Source organism: Sitophilus oryzae, unplaced genomic scaffold, assembly GCF_002938485.1.
Source record: "Sitophilus oryzae breed Bouriz unplaced genomic scaffold, Soryzae_2.0 scaffold_119_pilon_pilon, whole genome shotgun sequence".
Classification (NCBI taxonomy): domain Eukaryota; kingdom Metazoa; phylum Arthropoda; class Insecta; order Coleoptera; family Curculionidae; genus Sitophilus; species Sitophilus oryzae.
In genome coordinates, this window is record NW_022145837.1 from 2,109,556 (window position 1) to 2,134,370 (window position 24,815).

At 33.3% G+C, this 24,815-nt stretch overlaps 1 protein-coding gene across 1 annotated transcript in view; it reads right to left on the minus strand.

The window, feature by feature from the left end:
* The window catches only part of LOC115891899 (partitioning defective 3 homolog), a 43,834-nt gene that overhangs the window by 6,097 nt on the left and 12,922 nt on the right, over positions 1-24,815 (minus strand). Inside the window, 16 exon segments of the mRNA XM_030912498.1 lie at positions 1,488-1,556; positions 1,700-1,815; positions 5,472-5,675; positions 5,739-5,904; positions 8,567-8,738; positions 10,746-11,014; positions 11,281-11,413; positions 11,819-11,963; positions 11,965-12,014; positions 13,984-14,178; positions 14,587-14,807; positions 14,869-15,020; positions 15,081-15,243; positions 15,307-15,482; positions 16,819-17,147; positions 17,230-17,436. Coding sequence (XP_030768358.1) covers positions 1,488-1,556; positions 1,700-1,815; positions 5,472-5,675; positions 5,739-5,904; positions 8,567-8,738; positions 10,746-11,014; positions 11,281-11,413; positions 11,819-11,963; positions 11,965-12,014; positions 13,984-14,178; positions 14,587-14,807; positions 14,869-15,020; positions 15,081-15,243; positions 15,307-15,482; positions 16,819-17,147; positions 17,230-17,436 — 2,767 coding nt within the window.

A 24,815-nucleotide genomic window follows, 5' to 3' on the forward strand; every position in this document is an offset into this window, starting at 1 on the left:
AGTATTTCAAGTACTGACACAATGTATTTTCACATTTATATACTATGCAAAAAAAACAATTATAAAATAAATATTTTGGCAAAAGAAAAGTCAGGTCAAGGTATGTAAAAATGGCTATATAGTCTATAAAATGAATAACTTTGAATTTTGACCGTTATTTTTTACCAACATGGCAAATATAAAATCCCTCTATCCAAAAAGTTACTGATAGTCTTTAAAATGAGTGCCGGAACGAATCAGATAGGTAACTCTTTTTACTTTCGCGAAATAGAAAAGGAAAATAACAAAACAAGAGACAGTTCTTCCTCTTCTTGCAAAAATCAATGCGAAACTTATGCGAAATGTCATAATTGACAAAAGTAAAATGTCATCAGCCTTTCACATTTCTAAATATCAGACCAATGCCGTCTCTAATAGAACAGCCTCGGAGCGAGATTTATGACGTCACGCTGGTTAGATACCACGGATTAATAAATATGTTGTAGAATACATGGAAAACATAATTATTCCTCTTATTTTTGGTTTGTACTTTAAAACTGATATAGTTTACATGAAATATACATAATATACAGTTAATAAATACAATATATATACCTATTTATAGTAATAAATACTTTGGCAAATAAACTATGAACCATACAAATGCAGCAAATATTTTACAATATACCTACAAATAATGAATAGGTAGATAAGATAATGGGTAAAATGTAAAAAATATATTTTAGATTTTGGGGTTTGAAAATCGATCTAATTTAATAAAAAACATTCAATATCTACTAATTGTGATGTATTATTATTTGCATTCACAAAATTTATATGTATATTTTGCAAGCATTAATGTTCGAAAAATTATATTTGCAAATAATACAATATCATAGAAAAAAGGCGTCAGCGATGGCTATGAAATAAAGATCGCTGTCATTTTATATGTAAAATTATTCTAAAATTTTTGATTTTCTTGGGATTTAGGTTCGGGAAAAACACTGATTAAATTTTCATTTGGTTTTTCATTATTTTTTTTGGTTTAAAAAAAACGTTATAGCCTAAAATATATAAAATATATAAAAAAATAAACGTTTATAGCCTTCATCAGTGTTATCATCAATAAGCCTTCATCAGTGTCATATGAAAAAAATAGTGTCGAATATAATCCAAAAAATTACATATACGAGGAATAATAATTATGTTTTCCATGTATTCTACAACATAATTAATCCGTAGTATCTAACTAGGGTGACGTCATACATCTCGCTCAGAGGCTGTTCTATTAGAGACGGCATTGCATCAGCATGGCCGCAAGTTGCTAACCTAATAAAATTTACACTAGAAAAGCCCGCGGGAACTGTCAAATTCAAAGTTATTCGTTTCACAGACTATACCATGCTGTCCCTTCCGTCTATAATCCAAGAATATAAAAATTGGGTTTGGCACTTCCTTAATCTTTTTATTAAATGATTAAAACAAAAAAAAAATGGTAAAATTCTTACATTCGGGATGTTCTGCAGACCTATTAACACTTATGACCGACTCCACCGAACCGACTCTGACTATACTAGCTATTAAACACAAAATGAAAGGAGCATTAGCACACTAGCCTTCACTAAAACACTAGAATGATGGTTTATTATTGGTTAGTCACAAAATTTATCAACGTAAAACATAGAATGAATGAAAAAATGTGGGGTATTGAGTTACTTACTGTCTTTTTTGGTCCTTTCTTCGCGCATTTTCTTTGTCCTTTGGTAGGTGTCCGTGCTTTTCGCATCTAGGGTGGCGTGGCGTTTTTCCGACATGCTTTGTCTACCGAAAGCGTCTCTGAAAAAGACAAAAATATTTTTAAAAAACCGATACATTTATATTACACAAGAAAAAAGGCAGATGACGTGGATACCAATCCATTTATTTCACTCAATAAAGTACCTAATAGTTTTTAAGGTTTTTAAGTTAACTGTGGATGGAATTGTATATATATATAGGGTGTTCCACTTAAGATGGATACAAGCCAATATCTTGATTGTTTGTTGAGCGATCTTTTTCATTTTTGGCAGGAGGCTGTACGGCTATAAGACGTACATTTTGCCCAGGGTAAGAAATGCAATACCTCATAGACGTACGTTTTAATGGGGTTTGATATTTTTCGAGTCAAGAGTAAACTACCCTTAGGACAGTATTTATATCAAATCTGATAAATTATATCGAATCCTCCTTACTTAAGATACTTAAGTTCTAATTTTGATAAATATTGATACAGGGTGTGTCATTAAAATAAAACATTTTTATTTTTATTATTTTTTTTAACTACTTACGACGCCACTGGATAAACAACTGGTTTATTATCAATAATCAATTATCAATTAATAATCTTTTTTATGGCGGTTTGGTCGAAGATGTTGACTTTTAGTTCGTTATAGTTTTATAAATCTTTGTTTAGAGCATATTTTTTTAAAGTTAATAGTGATTGTTTTAAATATATCTAACTATTTGGGTTTTTTAAAATATTCCTCAATAAAACGAATAAAAATCATATTTCAGATTCCATTGAAAACTGGGTTATTAAATTATTTTGTAACTCATTTTATTCATTTGTATTAGCAAACTTAAAAAACAATTTTTTAAAGTAAACAAAATAAATTGAAAATATTTAGTTTTTTTGTATTGTATCTTGATTATTATGGAAGCTATCTGAAAACTTAAATCGATTATTAATTGATAATTGGTTATTGATAATAAACCTGTTGTTTATCCAGTGGCGTCGTAAGTACTTAAAAAAACAATAATAAAAATAAAAATGTCTTATTTTAATGACCCACCCCGTATCAATATTTATCAAAATTAAAACTTAAGTATCTTAGGTAAGGAGGATTCAATATAATTTATCAGATTTGAAATAAATACTGTCCTAAGGGTAGTTTACTCTTGACTCGAAAAACACCAAACCCCATTAAAACGTACGTCTATGAGGTATCGCATTTCTTACCCTGTGCAAAATGTACGTCTTATAGCCATACAGCCTCCTGCCAAAAATGAAAAAGATCGCTCAACAAACAACCAAGATATTGGCTTGTATCCATCTTAAGTGGGACACCCTGTATAAATCTAAAAAAAATGACAGATCATATTTCAATATGATTGGAGTGACGGAACATTAAATGACGCACGGACACAGATGCGTATGAATTCGACTTAAGATTTTTGAAACTTGTCAAACTGTTGTCAAATTAAAGGTTATTATTTGTGTTAAATAGCCGGAAAATGAATAAATTTAAAGTACAATTTTGTTACTTTAAGCACAGAATATCTAGCTACGCAACAGAAGCCTCGTTACATGTAAAAAATCGTAGGTCTCAAAAGGAGACAGGCTTTTAAAGCGATAAATTTAAAAGAAAACAGTTTTCTACAAACGAAATTTAAATGAATTTTATGCAGTGTTGCCATTGTGTAATTTATATTGTAATACTTCCTGATAAAGCCTACCTTCAAATTGGCTACATCATTTAAACATATTAAAATAGATTAGAGCTCTTTTTTTCAAACGTTTAAGTATTTAACTTGCCATGTTAGTTGGAGTTAAATCTTACGAGCAGAATTAAAATCACTTCCTGACGTTCGATTCTAACTGAATCCTGAATTTTGATTGTAATTCAACTATTATGACACCACTTCCTGACGTTCGATTGTGTTCATACCGTATGATCGGGAAAACACGGCGTTAGCGATGGCTATGAAATGAAAATCGCTGTCATTTTATGTGTAAATTTATATGGGAAATGCCATGGATCGTTATTTCCCAGCCAACTGGACGCCGTTTTTTTCGGTATCATACGGTATTTAATATATACTTGCGTATTTTTCATGACATTGCAATATTATGGTACCATGATTAATATGAATATAGTACCATATTACGATACATGGCGTTCGATTGGGCTTAAACTTGGTATATTACGTATCTTCAGTGACATTGTAATATAATGGTACCATGGAGTATATAAAGAGGTACCTTCTATAGTACCATATTATGATACCACTTTCTGGCGTGCGATTGGACTTATACTTGGTATAGTAAGTATCTCCGGTGACATTGTAATATGATGGTACTATGATGCATATAAAGTGGTACCTTAATGTAGTACCATATTACGATACCACTTCCTGACGTTCGATTGGGCTCATATTTGATTATACTTGCGTATTTTTGATGACATTGCAATATTATGGTACCATGAAGCATATCAAGGGGTACCATAATGTAGTACCATATTACGATACCACTTCCTGACGTTCGATTGGGTTCCTATTTGATTATACTTGCGTATTTTTGATGACATTGCAATATTATGGTACCATGAAGCATATCAAAGGGTACCATAATGTAGTACCATATTACGATACCACTTCCTGACGTTCGATTGGGCTCCTATTTGATTATACTTGCGTATTTTTGATGACATTGCAATATTATGGTACCATGAAGCATATCAAGGGGTACCATATTACGATACCATTTCCTGGCGTTCGATTGGGCCCAAATTTAATATACTTGCGTTTCTTTATAAAGATTCGTTTAATTAATAATTTTAATTTATTTTACGAATTTTAATTTATTGTACAATGTCGTGACAGCAATTTTTATGCCTAACTAATATATTATTAATTGTACCTGTGTCACTTTTTAAAATCTACCTAGGTCTATATAAATAACGTGGCAAACAGAAAAAATTTGTTATTATAGTATTTTTTTAGTCAATTAATATTTTTTGTACTGCATTTTAATAAATCATTTCCATTATTATTAAACGTATATTTCATTACTAACGTTTCAGCATTAATAAATATCACTATTTTAAAGGTAATTAAAGTTATTTTCTTAGTTAACACAATAAAGTAGTGTATATTAAAAATATATTTTGAGAGCATATGTTTTCTAATAATATACTCAAAATTAAAACTATTTTAAAAGCCAAACGAATAATTAATATAAGTGTATCTGACAAGAAACGAAGAATAGATAGAAATTATTATAGAAAAAGAATGGGATGCCAATTAAAGTCTTTTTGAATCTGGCAACTGTGCATATTTAACCGAGCTTCAAGGCCGTCGACGTGCCGTCGATCTACATCGATCCAAAACCGAAAGTTGAAAATTTCCAATTATATTCTGATTATGATATTGTCGCGCCATCTAGTATTTTATTTGTGCAATTTTAGCTCTTTCATTTCGAGTATTTTTCTGTTGCGTAGCTAGATATTCTGTGCTTTAAGTATTAAGTTGTACAAAAAATATGAAAAAACAAGAGATAATAAATAAGTTGCTGAAAAATGCTGCCACATATAATTAATGTTGGTCTTCCAGAAATCCAAAGCAACAATCGATTTAATAATTAAAATAACAGACATCGGCTGTCACTGTCAAACATATTTTTCCGACTATACAAGGGTGAATCCATATAAATTTTAACCATACTAATTTACCTTGAAAAACCCTGTGGATTTTCTAAGCTCAGCTGACTAGCGTATGTGGCATCTGTGGTCTGGATTGTCGTCTGCGATGAAGTGTCGGTACTTTTATCCCCAATACTACCCGTCAAGTTAGCCTTTCCATCTGGTTCATGATCTTTCCTGTTCTCAGGTACGCCACTGATGTGTGACATTTTGTTGGTCACATGTACATTGATTCTATGTTGAAAAATATGGGTTTAAAAAAAACTAATAGAGTTTTAAGACTAAACATTGACGTACTGGTGTTGGTTTTGTAAAGGAACCATTCTGGAACCATACTCGTCTTCTATTAGGACCGGTTCGGCTGTGCTGACGTTTCCGAAAGTGCTGTTGTTGGCTAGCATGCTTCCTGACCACGTGTCGTGCGTGGCTTTGTAGTAACTCTCGTTTCTTAGCTGAGGCTTACCTGTAAAACCTTTAGATTAATAATACATACTAAGGACTAAGGGCTGGCAAAGGTTAGCCTTGGGTCGAGATTTCCGTATGTAAGAAGAGTACAATGCGTTTATAATGCACCGAACAAAGAGAGAACAATAAACACGTTGCCAAACATACGAACTAAACGGAGACACTGCGCATATTGCTAAGAGACGTGGAAGGGGATATAGCAGATTTGTCGCAGTCCACCGGTCGACCCAATCAGTACCTAGTACCGTATGATCGAACAAAATGGCGTCCAGTTGGCTTGTAAATGACGATCGATGACATTTCCAATATAATTTTACACATAAAATGACAGCGATCTTCATTTCATAGCCATCGCTGACGCCGTTTTTATTCGATCATACGGTACTTCTGTCAGTACTTAAAGTTCTAGGGAAAGGTTCTACATCATGCGTTCAGCTTCACGATTTGATTACGTCTCGTGATACTTAATTTGTTTATTTATTAACGAGTCGTTGTAATTTTCCCTATAGCTTGAAAAATTTTAAGTGCACATTAGAAACAGTTGTATTTTTGGTAAAAATAATTAGAATTGAGTTGGTGTTCGACAGTGGTCGCGCTATTAGAACTCTGAATTCAAAATGATCAATATCTCAAAACCTATTAAAAATAATTGATTGTAGTTTTTTCAAAAGCTTTCTTAACATTTCTGCTGTATTTTCTTTGTAGACAGTATGTGAAAATCTTTATCCATAAAAAAGTTACACGATTGCTAAAAATTGCTATGCACTAAAAGTAAATGGATGGGTTTAAAATTTTTGAATGGAAAAAAAACAACCTTATCGAATTTTTCTTATTTAAACATATTGTAAAAGATCCGATTGTCAAAATAAAAAGTTTCAATATCTAAAGTGGTTCCTAAGTTATGGCGTGTTGTGTTAAAAAGTTGAGTTTTTAAATTGTCGCGATTACTGACGTTTCATCGTTACAAAAAAATGAACACCTTAACGATATTTTTATAATTCCATTTCAGATGCTCAGAAACATATGACTTTATCTAGTTATCTTTTCGAAAAAAAAGTCGTTTAAAAATGAGCGGTTTGCGATCGTGACTTTACTTGATAGGGAAATGCGTACCGGCAACAGCACACCGTCGCATATCTCTCACTCCGACTTAATAAGATCCCTATTCGATTTACTTTCACACATGCAAGTACCGACCAAAATATCCCTTTTTTTCAAGTACCTTTCAAAATATCCCTACAAAGTGGAATAACTCAATAATTATCCTCTTACATAAAAAAGGAGACATAGCAGACCTGGAAAATTACAGACCAATTAGCCTTCTTAACCATCTTTATAAACTATATACACGAATTATAACAAATAGACTAGAGGCAAAATTGGACTTCTACCAACCTAAAGAGCAAGCTGGTTTCCGTTCCGAATTTGGTACCAACGATCATCTGCAGTGTTTAAAAACCTTAATAGAAAAAACCATCGGATACAATCGTCCCCTAGCACTGATATTTGTCGATTTTAAAAAAGCGTTCGATATGGTAGAATTACCGGCCATCCTAACAGCGCTACAAGAATGTAGAATCGACCATCGATATTGTAACATAATAAAAAACATATATAACAATGCTACAACAACTGTAAATCTACATTCCACAACTAACTAGATAAAAATAAAAAGGGGAGTTAGGCAGGGCGATACCATGTCACCAAAATTGTTTATTACTGTTCTTGAGCATGCATTCAAAATGCTGGCTTGGCAACAAAAAGGAATAGTTATCGATGGAGAGAGACTCAACCACCTACGCTTTGCGGATGATATCGTTATAGTGTCAGATAGTCTGGTAGAGATCAAAGACATGCTTCAAGAACTTAACGATGCATTACACGAGATTGGACTAACAATAAATTTTGACAAGACTAAGATAATGACTAATATGGTGCTCAACGAACACATACAGATTCACAACAACAGAATAGAATTAGTCCACAAATATGTATACTTGGGCCATGAGATCAAAATAAGCAGAGATAACCAAACCTGTGAACTGGCTAGACGAATTACCTTGGGATGGGCGGCTTACGGAAAAATGAGGAACATCTTTAGAGCAAATATCCCAATACACTTGAAAAGAAAGGCATTTAACCAATGCATCCTCCCGGTTTTGACCTATGGCGCAGAGACACTCACTCTAACAAAAGCAACCGCAGAAAAATTGAGAGTGACACAGAGGCGGATGGAGAGATCTATGATTGGCCTGACTTTGAGAGATCGAGTAAGAAATGAAGAGATACGCCGACGTACGGGAGTGGATGACATTATCCAGCGAATCACAAAATAAAAGTGGAGATGGGCTGGACACATTGCTAGAATGACAGACGGGAGATGGACCAAAATACTTATAGAGTGGAGACCAAGAGCCGACAAGCGTAGCCAAGGCAGACCTCCCACCCGATGGACCGACGACCTGAAACGAATAACAACTAACTGGATTGTAACAGCTAAAAACCGCGAGAGCTGGAGACGTTAGCGTGATGATGATGATGATGATGAAGTACCGACCCAAAAGTAACAGTTGCCAGCACGGTATACCTAGTATAATCTTAGGAGTGCCAAGCCAATATATACACAGTCATTTAAAATTGTTAAAGTATGTAGTACTGACCTGTAAGTCTTTCCAAGACGGGATTCCACGTATGCATCGGACTGAGTTGGGTGTTAATCATGCCATTTTGATGCGGATTGTAGATGACAGTGTTGGTAGATCCGTTTGAAGTGTTTGAGTTGGATTTCTCACTGGAAGGCTCTGCCGAGTTTTCCTGAGAATTGCACAACTCCTGAAATAAACGAATAAATACTGCTTAAAAATAGGTCATTTTGATAAACTAACTTATTTTTACAATTCGGTTTGTTAACACGGTTTGTTGGCCAAGACGTGTCATTGACTGAAACAGTACTGGGAGAATTTAAAAAACTTAGTAATGAGTGGCAGAACAGGGTTGCCAGATTTTTACAAAATTACCATTTCTATGTGTTCCTACAATTGAACACGCAAATAAAAGACAGATAAAATATAACAAGAATTTGTCTATAATATTATTCAATATCAAAAAATTTTATTAACTTAAATAATATTAATATATTAATAAAAACATTTAAAACTAATAAGTAGGGGTATCGGTAACTTTTTACCTTTGTACAAATTTTGTTAACTCATATCTAGAATTAATTTCATTTCAATGGGAAAGCTGTTAACTGTCAACTCTCTTTTTATTAATATACAGGGTGGTCCAAACTGTATTCCGGAAACTTTGGCAGTATATTCTGCAGATAAAAATAAGTAAAAAAAGTTCGTATAAATGTATGTCCTAAAATGCTCAGTTTCGGAGATACAGGGTGTAGAAGTTTCATTTTTATTTCGCGCGATTTTTTTTTCAATAATTTATGAAGTAACGTCAATATTTGGATGAAAATTGGTGTCTGGGAGTTTTTTGACATGAGAAATTTGATTTTCATGTCAATATGTCTCCTACTTGTAGAGGGCGCCACCTACATATTTTTAACTGGTTTGAAGAGTAATAACTTTTCGTCCATAATTGTATAAAACTACTGAGTAAAAAAATATACAGTTACGAGTTTTTTTTATGTAAAAAGGTCTCTTGTTAAAAACCGCTACGCGTAATAGTTATCGAGATATTTGGAATCAAAATTATCAATACCTGTCATCGTTGACATAAATTAAACATGTTGACTAAATAGTTATTAAACTGAAATCATAAAATTGAAATGTTTTTGTGCCAAAAGTTCAACAAAAACTGTTTTATCATCATTTTTTCGAAGAAAAATTTATCATTAATTTAAAAAAATAAAAAATTTCGAAATTTGTCATTTCAGACCATATATATATTAACTTATATCGATTCCAAACTGCATTCTGTGAAGCCAAGCCGGTGAAATGGATATATAAATCTTCTGAAGGAATTTGCATAAGTCGTTCAGTTAGCTGTGCTCAAACGTAGTGCGCAAGCCTGGATTTTGAATTATCGATCGGATAACCAGACCAATAAGAGACTAGAGCTAGCACCAGCTGTTGATTCGTACGGCTTTCGTTTGCGTTCCCGCTCGACAACTGGCTAATGCTCAGAGTAAGGGCTAATCGATATTCGGAATTTTGGAGATGCGCTCTTGCGCCAATATCGGCCTAACAGACGAACTTATGTGAAATATACATGGACCGATTATCTAGTTGTCTCTAACTCGGCTTCAACTCCAACACATTGCAGGGATAGGCGATAATCCGTACATATTTGATATGTATATGTTTCAGCCAAATAATTATCTACTCAACAGGTTTATTTTTTGTCAATAATGAAATGTATTGACTATTTCAATTCTAAATATCTTGAGAACGGTTGCTCGTAGCGATTTCTACCAAGAGACATTTTTTAGGAAAAAAATCACGGAAATGTATACTTTTTCACTCAGTAGTTTTATACAGGTACGGACGAAAAGTTATTACTCTTCAATACAGTCAAAACACATGTACGTGGCGCCCTTTACAAATAGGAGTTATATTGACACTAAAATCAAATTTCTCATGTCAAAAAACTTCCGGACACCAATTTTTATCCAAATATTGACGTTACTTCAGAAATTATTTGAAAAAAATCGAAATAAAGAGAAATTTATACACTCTGTATATCCGAAACTAAGCAATTTAGGCCATACATATATACGAAGTATTTTATTTATTTTTATCTGCAGAATAGTATTCCAGAATACAGTTTGGACCATCCTGTATTTGACGAATTCGAATTCTAGAAATAATTTTTTGAAAAATTTACCTGCGAATTATTGAGCAAGCTCTCGTTGGACCTGTTCCTACTAGCACCAGGAGAGGACGCTCTCCTGGCTATAGTCAAGGTTATGTTGCCAGGCACGGGGCCTTCAGTGTGAAGCATAGCTTTCCTCAGCGTCTCCATGGCGTCGCTGTTTGACTGTTGCAATAAGGAAATGCCGTTCACGTTCAACAGTTGATCGTTGGTCTTCAGCCTTTTGTCTCTGGAAGCCGCTCCACCGTTGATAACGCTTTTGATGAATATGCCAAGATCACCTAGGGAGTGAATAACATCACAGTATATAGATTCTAACGTAATTATTCCTAATGTTAACACTATAGACCAGAATACTTTAAATAAAGACTATATTTTTTATGATTTTTTCCGTCAACTTGAAATCGCCCGTGTCGCTTCTGTATAGTTAGAGATAATCGTATTGATATTCTCCAAAATATCGATACTTTTTAAATATGAACACCCATCCCTAACAGAACACATTTTGGTTTAAAATACAGATTTATAAAAAAAACAAAAAACATACCCGATTCACTTGTTTTGCCTTTTACGCTAATTCCAAGCCCCGCCTTCTCAGAATCGTGCACTGGAATGTTGAGGGTAAGAATTTCTCTATGCTTCCATGGGAATACCATAGAACCATCTAATTTTTCTGGAGGCTAAAAACAACCATAATAATTCAATCTACTGGAATAATCACATGAATCATTGAATAAAAAAAACTAAGTATGGAGAGAGTCAAACATTCTTTTTATATTCATATAGTAATGACCGAATATAGATCTGGAAAGATATTGTGCCATAGTTGAATCCCTTCTAGGTCTTTTCTATTTTATTACTATACTCCTTCCATATTTTTTTATTCAATGAAACAAATTGACAAATAACAGAGCAAAACATGACAGTGAAATTGCAACAAAACTGTGACAAAATCGGTGAATAAAAGTGAGTACAGTATTTCTATCTACTCTGAGTCACGATTCTAAATAATTTAAACAGTCGAAAAAATTATTCAAAATCAACGCCCTCTAGTGGAGAAATAAGGTAAATAAAATGACAATTACATGGCTGTTGTTCGCTGCTTCTTGAAACTGTGACACGATTTTGGCTACAGAAGAAGCAACCAGTCGTTCTGGTGTCCTGTTTTGGTGCAACGCCTGCAGATGGCTCTGTGGTAACGGAGGAATGTTTGGGGCGTGTCCATGGTCCGGTACCATTAAACGTCATCGGTTCGTCTTTTTCTTCCGTCTCTTCTATACCCTAGAGCCAGAGAGAGATAGCAAACAAAACGAATATCGGTAACTAATGATTAGTGATTTTTCTTTTTATTAATTAATTTATTTTTGTTTAGGTTGCGTTTTGTATTTGATTTTTTATTATTTCTTGTTAATTGGCTTTTATGCAGAGTGTATAAATGTGTTAAGACATTGTGTAAGGACTGGAATTGTAGTGAGATAATTGTGGAACTTAGTAAGATGCTTTAAAAATAGTTAGTTGTACAGGGTGTCCTATTTAGGTGTGTGAGTAGAGATACAAAGATGCGGTTTTCACATTTTTATGAAAGTAAAGATGCCCGGTGGCGTAGAGGTATAGCCTCTCGTCTACCAATCTCAAGGTTGTGGGTTCGAATCCTACACCCGGCATTTCACCAGCCGACTATTTTTATTAAAATAAAAATAGTTTGGGTACCTAGGTCGACTCAGCCTTAAATGAGCACTTGGGATTCACAATCCTGAGGTAATAATAGGCGGTTGAAGCGTAGTGCTAGCCACATTACCTTCCTTGTACACCGAACAGTTCTAGTATGGCAAGCTGTACCTTGCTACTCCCGAGGCGTTAAACGCTATCTATATACGGGAGCTATTATCATTAAAGATGCTACACAGATTTGTCCCAACCTTCTTAGTTCCTGAAATACAAGGCGAATTTAAAAAATGTTGCATTTTTCTACCGTCTTTGTATCTTGGTTATCTCATAACTTATCGAAAAGGTAAAAACTGTGGCCCATAGAGTTTTTCACGTAGAATTCAGTGGAGTAACTAGTTTTTCACTGGGAGTTGTCATTCTTGAAATACGATAACTTCAAATTCGTCCTAAGGGATTTTTTATTTTTTCGTTCTAGGGATTTAGGACCTAAGAGGACTTGGACAAATTTGTGTGTAGTATCTTTAGTTTGATAAAAAAAATAGCAGAGTAATGTGAAAACCGCATCTTTGTATTTTTACTTATAAACGAGGTAAAACACAGTAAAATGGGACACCTGTACAGCGTGCGATAGTTCTCAGACAACAAAAAAAACATGAAAAATAATTAAACAGCTTTTCACTAGTCAGTAATTATATAAAATATGTTAGGAATAGTGAACTAATGAATTAATTGGCCGTTAGATAAGATAGCGAAAAGCAATAAATATTATACAGGGTGTTCAAAAAATGCATGGACTCAATTTTAGGGAGTGATTCTTCGTCAAAAGTTATGAAAAAAGTTCTTTTAAACACTGACCCATGAAAAAATGGATAGCTTTAAAGATCCAGGATGTTAAAACTTTATGTTTTTTACTGTAGATCGCACTGAACAGCAATTAATTTAATTAATACTTTACTCTGGTTGCAAATTGACATTTAATTTGTTAAAGTTTTTTTAATGGAGTCCAGGGATCTGCAATGATTTTGTTTTATTTTTTCTCTCGAAAACAATTCTAGATAGGCTTATGGTATAAGCAAAAAAAGTTGAACTTTTAGTAATTTAATCTAAAAAAATATAAAAAATGCAAGAAAAGTCAGCGAGGTACATATTTTTCCCATTATTTTCGATAAGGTGTTCTCCACGCCACTGAAATTAATAATTTTAATTTAATTAATCTTAAATTAGTCCATTATTACTATAAATTAATAATACTGACAAATTTCAAGAAAGTCAGCTACAGGACATTTAATATAATATTAAAAAAAAATATATATTTTTTTTAAATTTTAACATATTTTTTGATAACGAATCACAACCTGAAAAAAACGCAGTTTTTAGTGCTATAAGGTGTCCTAATGTGTTTAACTAAAACTAAAATTAAACAATAACAATACTCATTAATATACAAAATGTTATCATCAAAATGATTTATTATATTTTCTATGAAAATTTTCAAGCAAATATGAACGCTACAATAACACTACAACTAGCACACATTAACCTCAAATTTAAAGTTCCAAAAAATTGAAAATTCTGTACTTACAATGACACGAGGCAATGAATTGCCATTGGCTGCAACATCTTCTTGCCTAGACACTACGATTTTTACTTTACTACCTGGAGGGACTTTTCGCAAGATGGCCACCGCCTCGGCTTGTGTTTTTCCCGTCATTTCTTCCTCGTTCACTTGTAGCAGCCTGTCCCCTATTTTTAAGCGGCCATCTTCGACAGCTGCCCCCTATTATAACGTAGATTTAGAGAAAATTGTATAAAGATTGATCACAATTAAAAAAAATTATGTGTGCACTATGTGCGCATCTTTAAAGAACATTTTGAGAACCGCTGATATCAACCGGCTGTGATGTCACATGGGCAAAAATGTGCATTTGATTGAAAATACCGTATGATTGAAAAAAAAACGGCGTCAAAGAAGGCTTGACAATCTCGAATGACAATCGAGGATAATTTTTTCGAGGTATAGCCCGTACTCTTCTTTATTTTTTAATGCCGCTTACTGACAGCTGGCCTTGTTACGGCTAGAGGTTGGCCTCGCCAAAATTGTTACTCCCAGCCATCTGTGACGCCGTTTTTTTTCGACCATGTGGTATTTTCGCTATACAGTGTTTTTTTTTCGAAAAATTCTTACCTCAGGAATGATATTTTTGATGTAAATAGGACAATTACCACCTGCAGGGTTATCCCTGGTTGTAATACTGAACCCAAGCCCTCTGGGACCCTTTATCAACTCTATATCGATCTTTTTACCAATTTTCCTTGTATTAGCTGTCAGTAAACCTTTCAAATTCTTTGAAACAGCTGGCACTTTTTTGGTTGGCGATACTGTAGCTACTTTAGTGTTTGTACTCTCTGCAAATCCAAAAAAAGGTTCAAAATAAACCAAATTTTGTTTAAAATACTTATATCTTACGTTTTTGTTCACACTCCACCATTCCAGCGTTTTCTTTGTCATCGGAAAAGCGGGAATAAAGAGGTTTTCTTAAGCTTTCTAAACCGGAAGCCTTAATAACTTTTAGTCTTAGTTCTGGAGAGATAAGAGACAATTTAAAAATTTCTTGTACCCTGAAAAGTTATTTTTTGTTAGTTTTTTTCAGAATAATCTCTGCAGTAGACTTTTTGTACCTTTGAAATGGAATGTTTATTAAATTTTGTCCGTTGATTTCTACTATTCTATCATAAATAGCTAGTCTACCATCTCTATCTATTCTACCTCCTGGTTCAATACCTTGAACAAGCAATCCGCGGTCTTTCCCCGAACCATCATAGTCAGGTACTACGTGTATACCTAACAATTTAATGAAATATATTAAATACTTAAATTAATAAAAAACATTAGCAGTTATCTTACCTAAATGTCCAGGTTGATTTCTAATCACAATGAGCTCTGTTTTATCGGCACTCCAAGGCATTGGACTGTTGTTAGCTTGACCCAGTGGTTCCTTTCTTCTGGTTTCTCTAGGTAGTGAAGTGCTGGCGTGAGATCTGGTATTAGCTGCTCTTTCTGCAGCTTCTGCCCATCTGTAACTAATAAGACAAAATAATTGTTAATATTTACTTATTAATACATGAAAGAGGCATTAATAAGGTAACATGATTAATGCCTCGTTAAATGTCATCAGTAATTTTCTAACGACTGCGACTGTTCAGTATTGTGTATTTTATCTGTATATTTTCACATTAATAATGGAAAATTATTAATGCCGCTTCAAATGGGCATTAATAATGTCCTGCTATTCTAAACAGTATCCTAAACAGTCAAAACCAATGTCTAAAGAAAGTCTATGTCTAATTATGCTTCAGATGGACATAGAATAGGCACAAATAGGTATTAATAATGTTCATTCGTGCCTCAATGAGTCTATACAATTTCTTTAATTCAATAAAGTTATTTTGCCGTAGAGAGTCATTAATATTGAGACATTATTATGCCCTTATGGGTTGGCATTAATAATGTGTCTTGTTAATACCGTAACAGGGCAAATCAAACTCTATTAACCATAGGCCATAATTAATGTTTGAAATATGATAATTCTATCATGATCATAAATCGGCACTAATATTTGCTTCATTATTAATCCCACAAGAACAAGACTAATTTATTTTATGACCAAATAAAATGATTATGCTTCAAAGAGGCATGAATAGATACACATTATTAATGCCCTTGTATGTGGGCTTTAATAATGTTCTATTAACCATAGATCATGATGAATGACTGACACATGGTAATTTTATATGATCAAGAATTGGCGTTAAAAATATCTTATTATGCCCCAACATCAAGAGAATATTTTTTTTTGATCGAATACAATAATTATTAGAATTCAGAGGGTAGCTACTAGCTAATAATGAGATATTATTAATGTCCCTTCAAGTGACATCAATCCGGGAAGGCATTTATCATGCCTTATTATTAATGCCCCAACAACTAGACGAAATTAAGTTTTTTCTATTAATACCCCTTCAAGTGGGCATGAATAATGTACCATTATAAAATCAATAAAATGAAAAATATACGAAATAATATGCATGTGCTGATTTCTTTCGAAAATCGACAACTATGAAACTATGAACTCTTCCTGGACACAAACGGTACATTGTGAGACAGAAAATTGTAGAGAGAAACAAGCCCTATAACATAGGATACAACATTTTAATGAACAGTGCTTTCCATAAAATCAATAAAATGAAAAATATAAATTATAATAAAAAAATAAAAATTAATGCCCATATAGAGTTAATTATAATTATGTTCTAATAAGCATAGACAATGACCAACATCCGTCCCAGAAGGCGTTTATCATGCCTTATTATTAATGCCTCCCAATAGCTCCACAAAATTAAGTTTTTCGTGTCTTACCCAGGTCCGTCTCCCAGAAACTGCATCGACAACCTATTGCTCCCGTCCCTGGCCACTCTCCTGAACCCCGTACCTCCCTCATTATCATCCCCACAGTCCTCCATCCAGTCTGGACTAGCATAGCCTGAACTGGGAGGCTCCAAAATAAGGGGAGCAGCACTCCATCGCTTGGTGTGGTCTGATGGAGCGGGAGGACCTACAGGTAGTTGGTTGAGGGTAGGTTCGCTGCCTCTGCGCACTTGGAGCGAGGGTACTCCCGACGCTATCTGTTCTCCTGTCACTTCGATGTCTGTGCGAGGGTATGAAGGTCCGTATTTGTGTTCGCCGTCCTTTAAAAGAGGCATGTTTGCAATATATTTGTATAGAACGAAGGGGGTAAATTATTAGCTATATTTAGATATATAGACTTACGTTGAAGATGTCAGGACTGCCTGTGCCCACCGAGCTGCCGCTAGCGCCATCTCCTCCGCCGTGGTGGACGTGGGAACCTTCACCATCTTCAAAGCTTGCTAGAATTTGTTCCCTATCGTCAGCTACATCGCTGAGTCTGTCGTCTGGGTCCAGAATACCTCCTCCTTGGGACTGGAGGTTGTGTACTGATACCCAAGCATCAGGATTCTGAAACAAAGAGGATATAATACAGATATTTTAATAAGATTATTTTTATAACTCTTAGCGAGAACATATACCGGGTGTTACGATATTTGTTTGACAATATACAATTGAGATGATTGAGAAAAGAATCCAACTTCTTGAGACCAAATCCTTTGAATATCTAATACAGTCAAAGAAACATGTAATCCGTACATGCCCATCAGCTGATTTTTTTTCTGTCTTTCGCGGGTTAAAGTCCTCGTAATGAAAGTACCATGGTACCAGCATACGCGTATCCTCGAGCTAAAATATCACCATCACTTTCGCTTATTTCGTTGTCTCGTGGTTCTCTTCTTACGTGCGACACTCGAAACGAATGGTGCGGCTTTCGGTACTAATTGGCCATAGGATGGGTTTCCACGACGCTAATTTTCGAAGAGAAACCGTAAAAAATCGGATAATTTAATTTGAAAGACATAAAAAATAGAAATTCTGACAAAATATAATATTGCCTGAAAATTATTCAATAAAAATATTAAACAATATTCTTTTTTTTCAAACGTCACAAAAGTATTAATTTTTGCGACGTGATTGACAATATAAAAAAGTCATTTTAACGCCTAGGCATAAAAGAAAAGCACTTTTACGTACTTTTTATTTTATAAAAGCACGAAAATATTTTATTAAACTGACATAAAGTGTCAAATTCAACGAGCGTAACCATAGTTTCTCGATATATAATTACATACAAGGAAACAAGGATATACAAGGAACGTTTGAAATTGTTTAAAAGATTATTTGTGGCGTTTGAAAAAAATATAGCATGTTCTATTCGGAGTAAAAATTACTTTCTGTACCTCGGCTGTATGTCAAACGTACAGTCTCGCTAGAAAAAGTGTCATTTTTACTTCTAATAAAGCAATATAGCATTTTATATCTTTTTATACATCTAATATACAAATTATCGTGATTTCTTCTATATAGAAAATTATTTTTTAATCTATCTATAATAATAATTATAGATAGACTAAAAAGGCAGCGGTCATCATCAAGTTTTTCCTTACCAAAATTATCATCGATTGTCACTGTCAAGCCGTCTTTGACGCCGTTTTTTTTCCATCATACGGTACTTAGGTAGTTGTATATATTGAAGTTGATAGAAAACAATGTAAATAATAGTTTTCTAATGATAGGCTGAATGGGGATTGCATGCGTGCGAAATTTCAATAATTACGAAAGTTCCTTGTGGTTTCGATACGCTTCTGCAGGCCCGGCTCAGACTGATAAAGAAGTATACGATTACAGGAATATACAGAAGTGTGAACATGTCAAAAGTTGACATATGATATGTCATTCTATTCAGAGTGACATTCTCTATCGAATAAAGTAAAAAAATACCGGGGGTGCTATTTAAAAATAAAAAGTTGTAGTCATTTCCGGTGAAACCGGAAGTGACCGAAAACAAATGAATACGTCAATCAATCCTAATTTATGTCATATAAACACATACCAAATCTCGTTTTTCAACTAAAAAAATAAAAAAGTTATAGGGGTGAGCCACTTTTGAGACGCACCCGGTATAATAAGTCAGCTGATCATGGAGTGTTGCACGATTATTTATTCTCGGTTCAAGCAGTCATTGTGAGCAATTCATTTTTTGAAACATACTTTACAATACTACTGTCGAACTATCTACAGCATTTTTGATCGTGGTATTTTTTAATAAACAGTTTATTTAAATACATTGGTGTCCAAAAATTACCAGAAATAAGTTTTTAAAAATTTTCTCCTAATTATAAAATAGGAAAAATACACGAAATTTGGTGATTTTTCAAAAGATCTCGATTTTTTTTTTGAAGTTGAAGGAATATGAGGGTTTTTTAAGGCTCCGTTGAAGAAATTCGCTCGAAAATTTCTATTCTGGCAATATTGATGAGAGTCTTCCTTTACAGGCGCCCTAACTGGCCACCTATCCCCTGAGAAAAGCCTTTCTTTGTTATTTATCACTCTGATGCATATCGGTAACCGATTCTTCTGCAATAATTTTCGCTGCACACTTCAAAAAGAACCGAATGCTGATAACGTGAAACCACGACTGGCCATTGGCGAAGCCAAGAGAGTTCGACAACCTCAAATTTGCAGTAAAAATGTTACTGTTTTAACCCAATTACCACCTGCTGCTTTAATTTAACACCAAACTTTACTTAGTTGGTTTTGTTTTAAAGTTAACCTCTATTTTGTAACATCAAATGTATCTTAGATCATAAATTATCTATACGATCTAGACATATTATGCATAGTGATGTTAATATTTCAGAAATGTTTGATTGTTGCAGGAAATTTCTGAAACTTTCGGAAATTTATGAAATATTAGAAAATTTTACAATTTTACATATTTTTTGTCGAAAGGAATAAATTAGATAGACATTTGATACCAACATGTAAGTGGACAAAAAAAACAATAAACATAATACCGTATGATCGAATAAAAACGGCGTCAGCGATGGCTATGAAATGAAGATCGCTGTCATTTTATATGTAAATTTATATGGGAAATGTCATCGATCGTCATTTCCCAGCCAACTGGACGCCATTTTTTTTCGATCATACGGTATTAGTTGTTATATTTTTAATAAAGAATACATAACCCATAAAAGTCATAAACAATAACTTGAATTATATTTGATACCATCTGTCTCCTGACCTGAATATCCTACCTCCACTGTTCTGAGCAATTATGTTTAGTTTGATCAAGTTCATATCCACTTTGGTTTTGTAGTACACTTCATTGTTATGAGCTACGAACATTATTTTACCGGCTCTTTGTGCAGTTAAGCGATTCCTTTTTTTAGTATGGATAAAACTGTAAGTACTGAAATTTCTCTCTGTGGCTGCAGATGACGTTGGTAAAGACAGCAGAGCAACAGCTAAATATTTCAACTGAGTATTTTTACACATTGCTTGCCACCAACTTAGACAGTCTACATTTTTAACTGACATCCAAACGTAGTCGAGAGCCCATAAACCCGATTTGGCGCCATAATCTGTTACATCTGTAAAAATGGCTTATTATTGACAAACTGAGGATGATTGTTGGTGATATTGTTGATAAATTCCATAGCGGCTGTGTTCTTCATTGTTAAGGTGCTCTCCCAGGAAACAGGGGTCCAAGAGATTCGCGGCAAAATGCATTAGTTCAAGAGCCATAGGTTTTTAATTTTGTAAGGCGGGGAAGCATTTTTTTCTTCTGACTTAAGAATCGGCATACTTGATACACTTTCGTTAAATTTTTGCTCAATGTCTTGAATTTTGAAAAGAAATTTCTTGCAAAATTCGGATTTTTGCGAATATTCGCGATTTTGGGACCGAATATTTCGGAAATTTCTGAAATTTCCTGCAAAATTCGAATGGAAATATTCGCTACCAATATCACTAATTATGCACACTATTATACAAAATACTAACTTGTAAAAGGTTTTGTTTTCATTTCCTTTTGTAAATTACATAAATTATGCACTTTATACGTTTCATCGTACAGAACTTTTGTTTTTGAAAAAAAAATAGTCTGCAAAGTCCAAGGAAAGATTTAAAAAAATACGTAAGATGAAACCAAACAAACAACCCTTTATTGTACAAAAAGCCCAAATGGCTTCATCGACAAAGCATTTACAAAACAAATAAAAGCACAAAAAATATTCAAATAATAAAAAATATCATACAATACAAATCAATTCAAAAAAATCTACGTCATTAAAATTACAAATAAAACATACCTACATGCAGAACAAAAAAAAAGGCGTATCAATAAAATTTTACAATAGGAAAATTGTAAATGCATATTAAGAGTTCTAAAAAATTAAATATTATATTAATACTAGACCTTTAACCAGTGTGTGAGATGATCAAAATTTTAAAATTCAAAATTGTTCATGATTAAACATCAACAAAAAAGTCGTTTACCGCATATATGTAGGGCTCTCTCCAGTAAGTATGATTTCAGAGCTTTGCGAAATGCGGAAAAGAATGAAAGTGACTTGATATTCAAAGGCAGATGATTGTACATTTTTTTGGATTGTACAGTATTTTAACTATTAGTTCTGAGCTCGGGGTTGGCAGATAAAGATCGTGCTCCGCATTCCTAAGTGGATAGTTGTGAGATAGCCTTTCGGGAATAGCAGATATTATGCTTGCGGATTAAGCAAACGGATTCAAAAATGAATAAAGAAGGAAGAGTCAGTATTTTGAAATTTTTAAAGAAATTCTGGTAGTGAGTTTTACTGTTCAGTCCCAATAAATATCGAACTGCTCTCTTTTGAAGTTTGAAAATACGATCAAATTTTGTCGCGCAGCAAGTACCCCAGAATGGAAGGGCATAACGAAGATGCGACTTAAAAAGGACATAATAGACTATTCTAGAGGTTGATAAGTTAACTACAGTAAGATTGATCTATTAACAACACCCTGTATGTTCAAAAATTTCCAAAAAAATTTATTCTCTTTTTTTTTTGGAAAAATGTATAATATGCAGGTCTATATAACGGAATATCGTTTCTGTTTAATGCATATATTGAAATTTATGCTAAAAATAACACACAAAATAAACATAAATATCTCTGCAACGGTAAATCATAATACAGTCGGTAAAAACTTCGCTGGGACCATTGGTATAGTACCGTATGATTGAATAAAAACGGCGTCAGCGATGGCTATGAAATGAAGATCGCTGTCATTTTATGTGTAAAATTATATGAGGAATGTTATCGATCGTCATTTCCAAGCCAACTGGACGCCGTTTTTTTTTCGATCATACGGTACCTGTCTCGTATTTTTATTTCGGTACCACCGCTAGAATAAAAAAGGTACTGAACAAGGCACTTGCCGGATATCCGGTCGTACAGGTGACCGTTTAATAGTCGAACGTGCCTAAACAACCATAACCTAAATAAGTAACATTATAAATATAGTTGTGGCAGGTTTACTTTAATTATTTTTCTAGGAATATTTCTATACTAGGCACGATTCGAAGTATATTTTACACTAAATTAAGCATTTTTTATGTGAAAAATCAATCATTTTTATTAATAACATACAATTTTGATATTACAAATGTATATTACATACTGTTCTGTTTATTTTTTTTTCTGTAGATATTATATTTTACGATATTATGCTACTTAACTCCTATCGTGGCTAACGTCATATTCAAGGCCTGACTGTCATGACAGTTCTACCGAAGTGGTAGAGAATTAGTAGTCGTATAAACCAATTGTTTTCATTACTTTCGCAACAAATCTGTGTTTTTTACGCGTTTCTATGCCAATAAAATTATACTAAATAATTTTGAGTGAATAGTGAACTATCTAGATCCGATTCATAACATCGTACCCGCGAAAAAAAACATACTTTCGGTAAAAATTATAGTAACACCGACGATGCCGGCTATGTGTCCGGGCTAGGAAAAAGTTGGGGAATTTATATAAAAACATAATTAATAGCGTTAGTGTTAGTGTTTAGTGTTAAACCAACGTAAGTGACGTGTATTTTTAGGTAAAACAGTTGTCGTTTCTTTATTTTTACTTTGTGAAATAAAAAATGCCGCGACATTGTTCTGTGCCTGTGCCTTGTAGCAACAATTATAACAAGTACTTAGGATCTGTCTACATTCTCTTTCCTAACAATATTAACTGTAACTAAGTCACGTCCAAAACCTACAGAAGATGCTGTGCCTGCAATTTTTCCAAATCACCCTCTTATATGACTGTGCATGTTCCCATAAAGAGAAAACATCCCGATGAAAGAAAACAAGATTTGGAAATTCAGGATGAAATAAATATTGAAAATTATTATTATTATTATGAAATGGCAATATATTTTAAAGAAATTAAATGAATTGTACTTTATTTCAGTATTTTATATAAAAAAAATATCTTTATCTTTTTATTTACGATTTATGGAAATGGTTATTTGAATATCGAACTACAAATTACTTAATGATAATAGTCAATTCTACCTGATATCCACATTTTTTAAATATGTTAGGCAAATTTTTACAATTATTTTTAACTAAACTTTAAAATGTATTCTGCCCTTATCATATACAATACATTTCCTTAACTTGTCGATAAAATATAGTTTTCAAATTGTTTAATATTTGGATACTTTATCACAAGGTATATTATTACCAGCTGCTAAATACTCGCTAAGGCAATTTTAGGACATGCTTTTTATTATCTGGATTTTATTCTGTTCATCTTATGTTGTTGTTTATTTCATATTAATATTCGTGTTTTAGATCTAAATTTTAACGCTATTCAATTACTTTAACGCGATAAAAAGTTAAGGTTATTTTTTAATACCTTTGTGTATAATATTTTTCATATTTATATCTGGCAAAACTATCAATAAGTACTATTATTTATGCAAAAACTATATGCAGTACCATATGGCACAATTCAAAAGCCCGACTATTGCGGTGACGTCACAAATCGATGTCTCTGGCCTGTATCTCATGTTGGTTATGCTCCTATTTATAAGATTCCTAAATGATTTTATGAAAGTTTCTAAATAAGCAATCAAAGTGTCTTTTGTTCAAGAATGACAGAGACTTTTGGCGTAAATAAAGATATTTTTTTCAAACGTAAAGTATTAATTTTTGCGACGTAATTGACAATATAAAAGTTATTTTAACGCCTAGGCATCGCCTAGGCATAAAAGTACGAAAATATGATATTATTAAACTGAGATAAAGTGTCAAATTCAACGATAGTTTCTCGATATATAACTACATACAAGGTATGACTTTTTATATTATTTGGAACATTTGAAATTGTTTAAAACATTATTTGTGGTGTTTGAAAAAAAATAGCATGTTCTATTCGGAGTAAAAATGACTTTTTGTGCCGCGGCTGTAAACGTATAGCCTCGCCACAAGACGTGCCATTTTTACTCCTAATAAAACAATATACTATTATTAATTTAACACTATTTTTATGGAGATCCCGAAACTACGACTACTACGATACCAGTGAGGTTGTCAAATCTTGAAGAAATGATTTTGATGTCTGTGGTCAAATGAAACTATAAATAAGCAAACTGCAGTGAGATTCTCTAAGCTCTGTAGCAAGAAATTTCTTGCCTAGCTTATGATATTTTAAGCCGATTGATGAGTTACTAGAAAGGAAATATGTTTACAATTTTTTGGTTTCAAATTTTGTTCTTATTCTATTAAAATAAAAAGAAGAGTAACCGACTTGAAATTAAAGGTTCAAGGATGATAGAGACTTGTGGGTACAATAACACAAAAAGGCACACAGTAATTACTTTTTCTTTTTTACAGACGGTAAAAAAAGCTCATCACGGGTCGTCTACAAGGACAAAAGCACCAGACCTTAAATTTCGTCCAT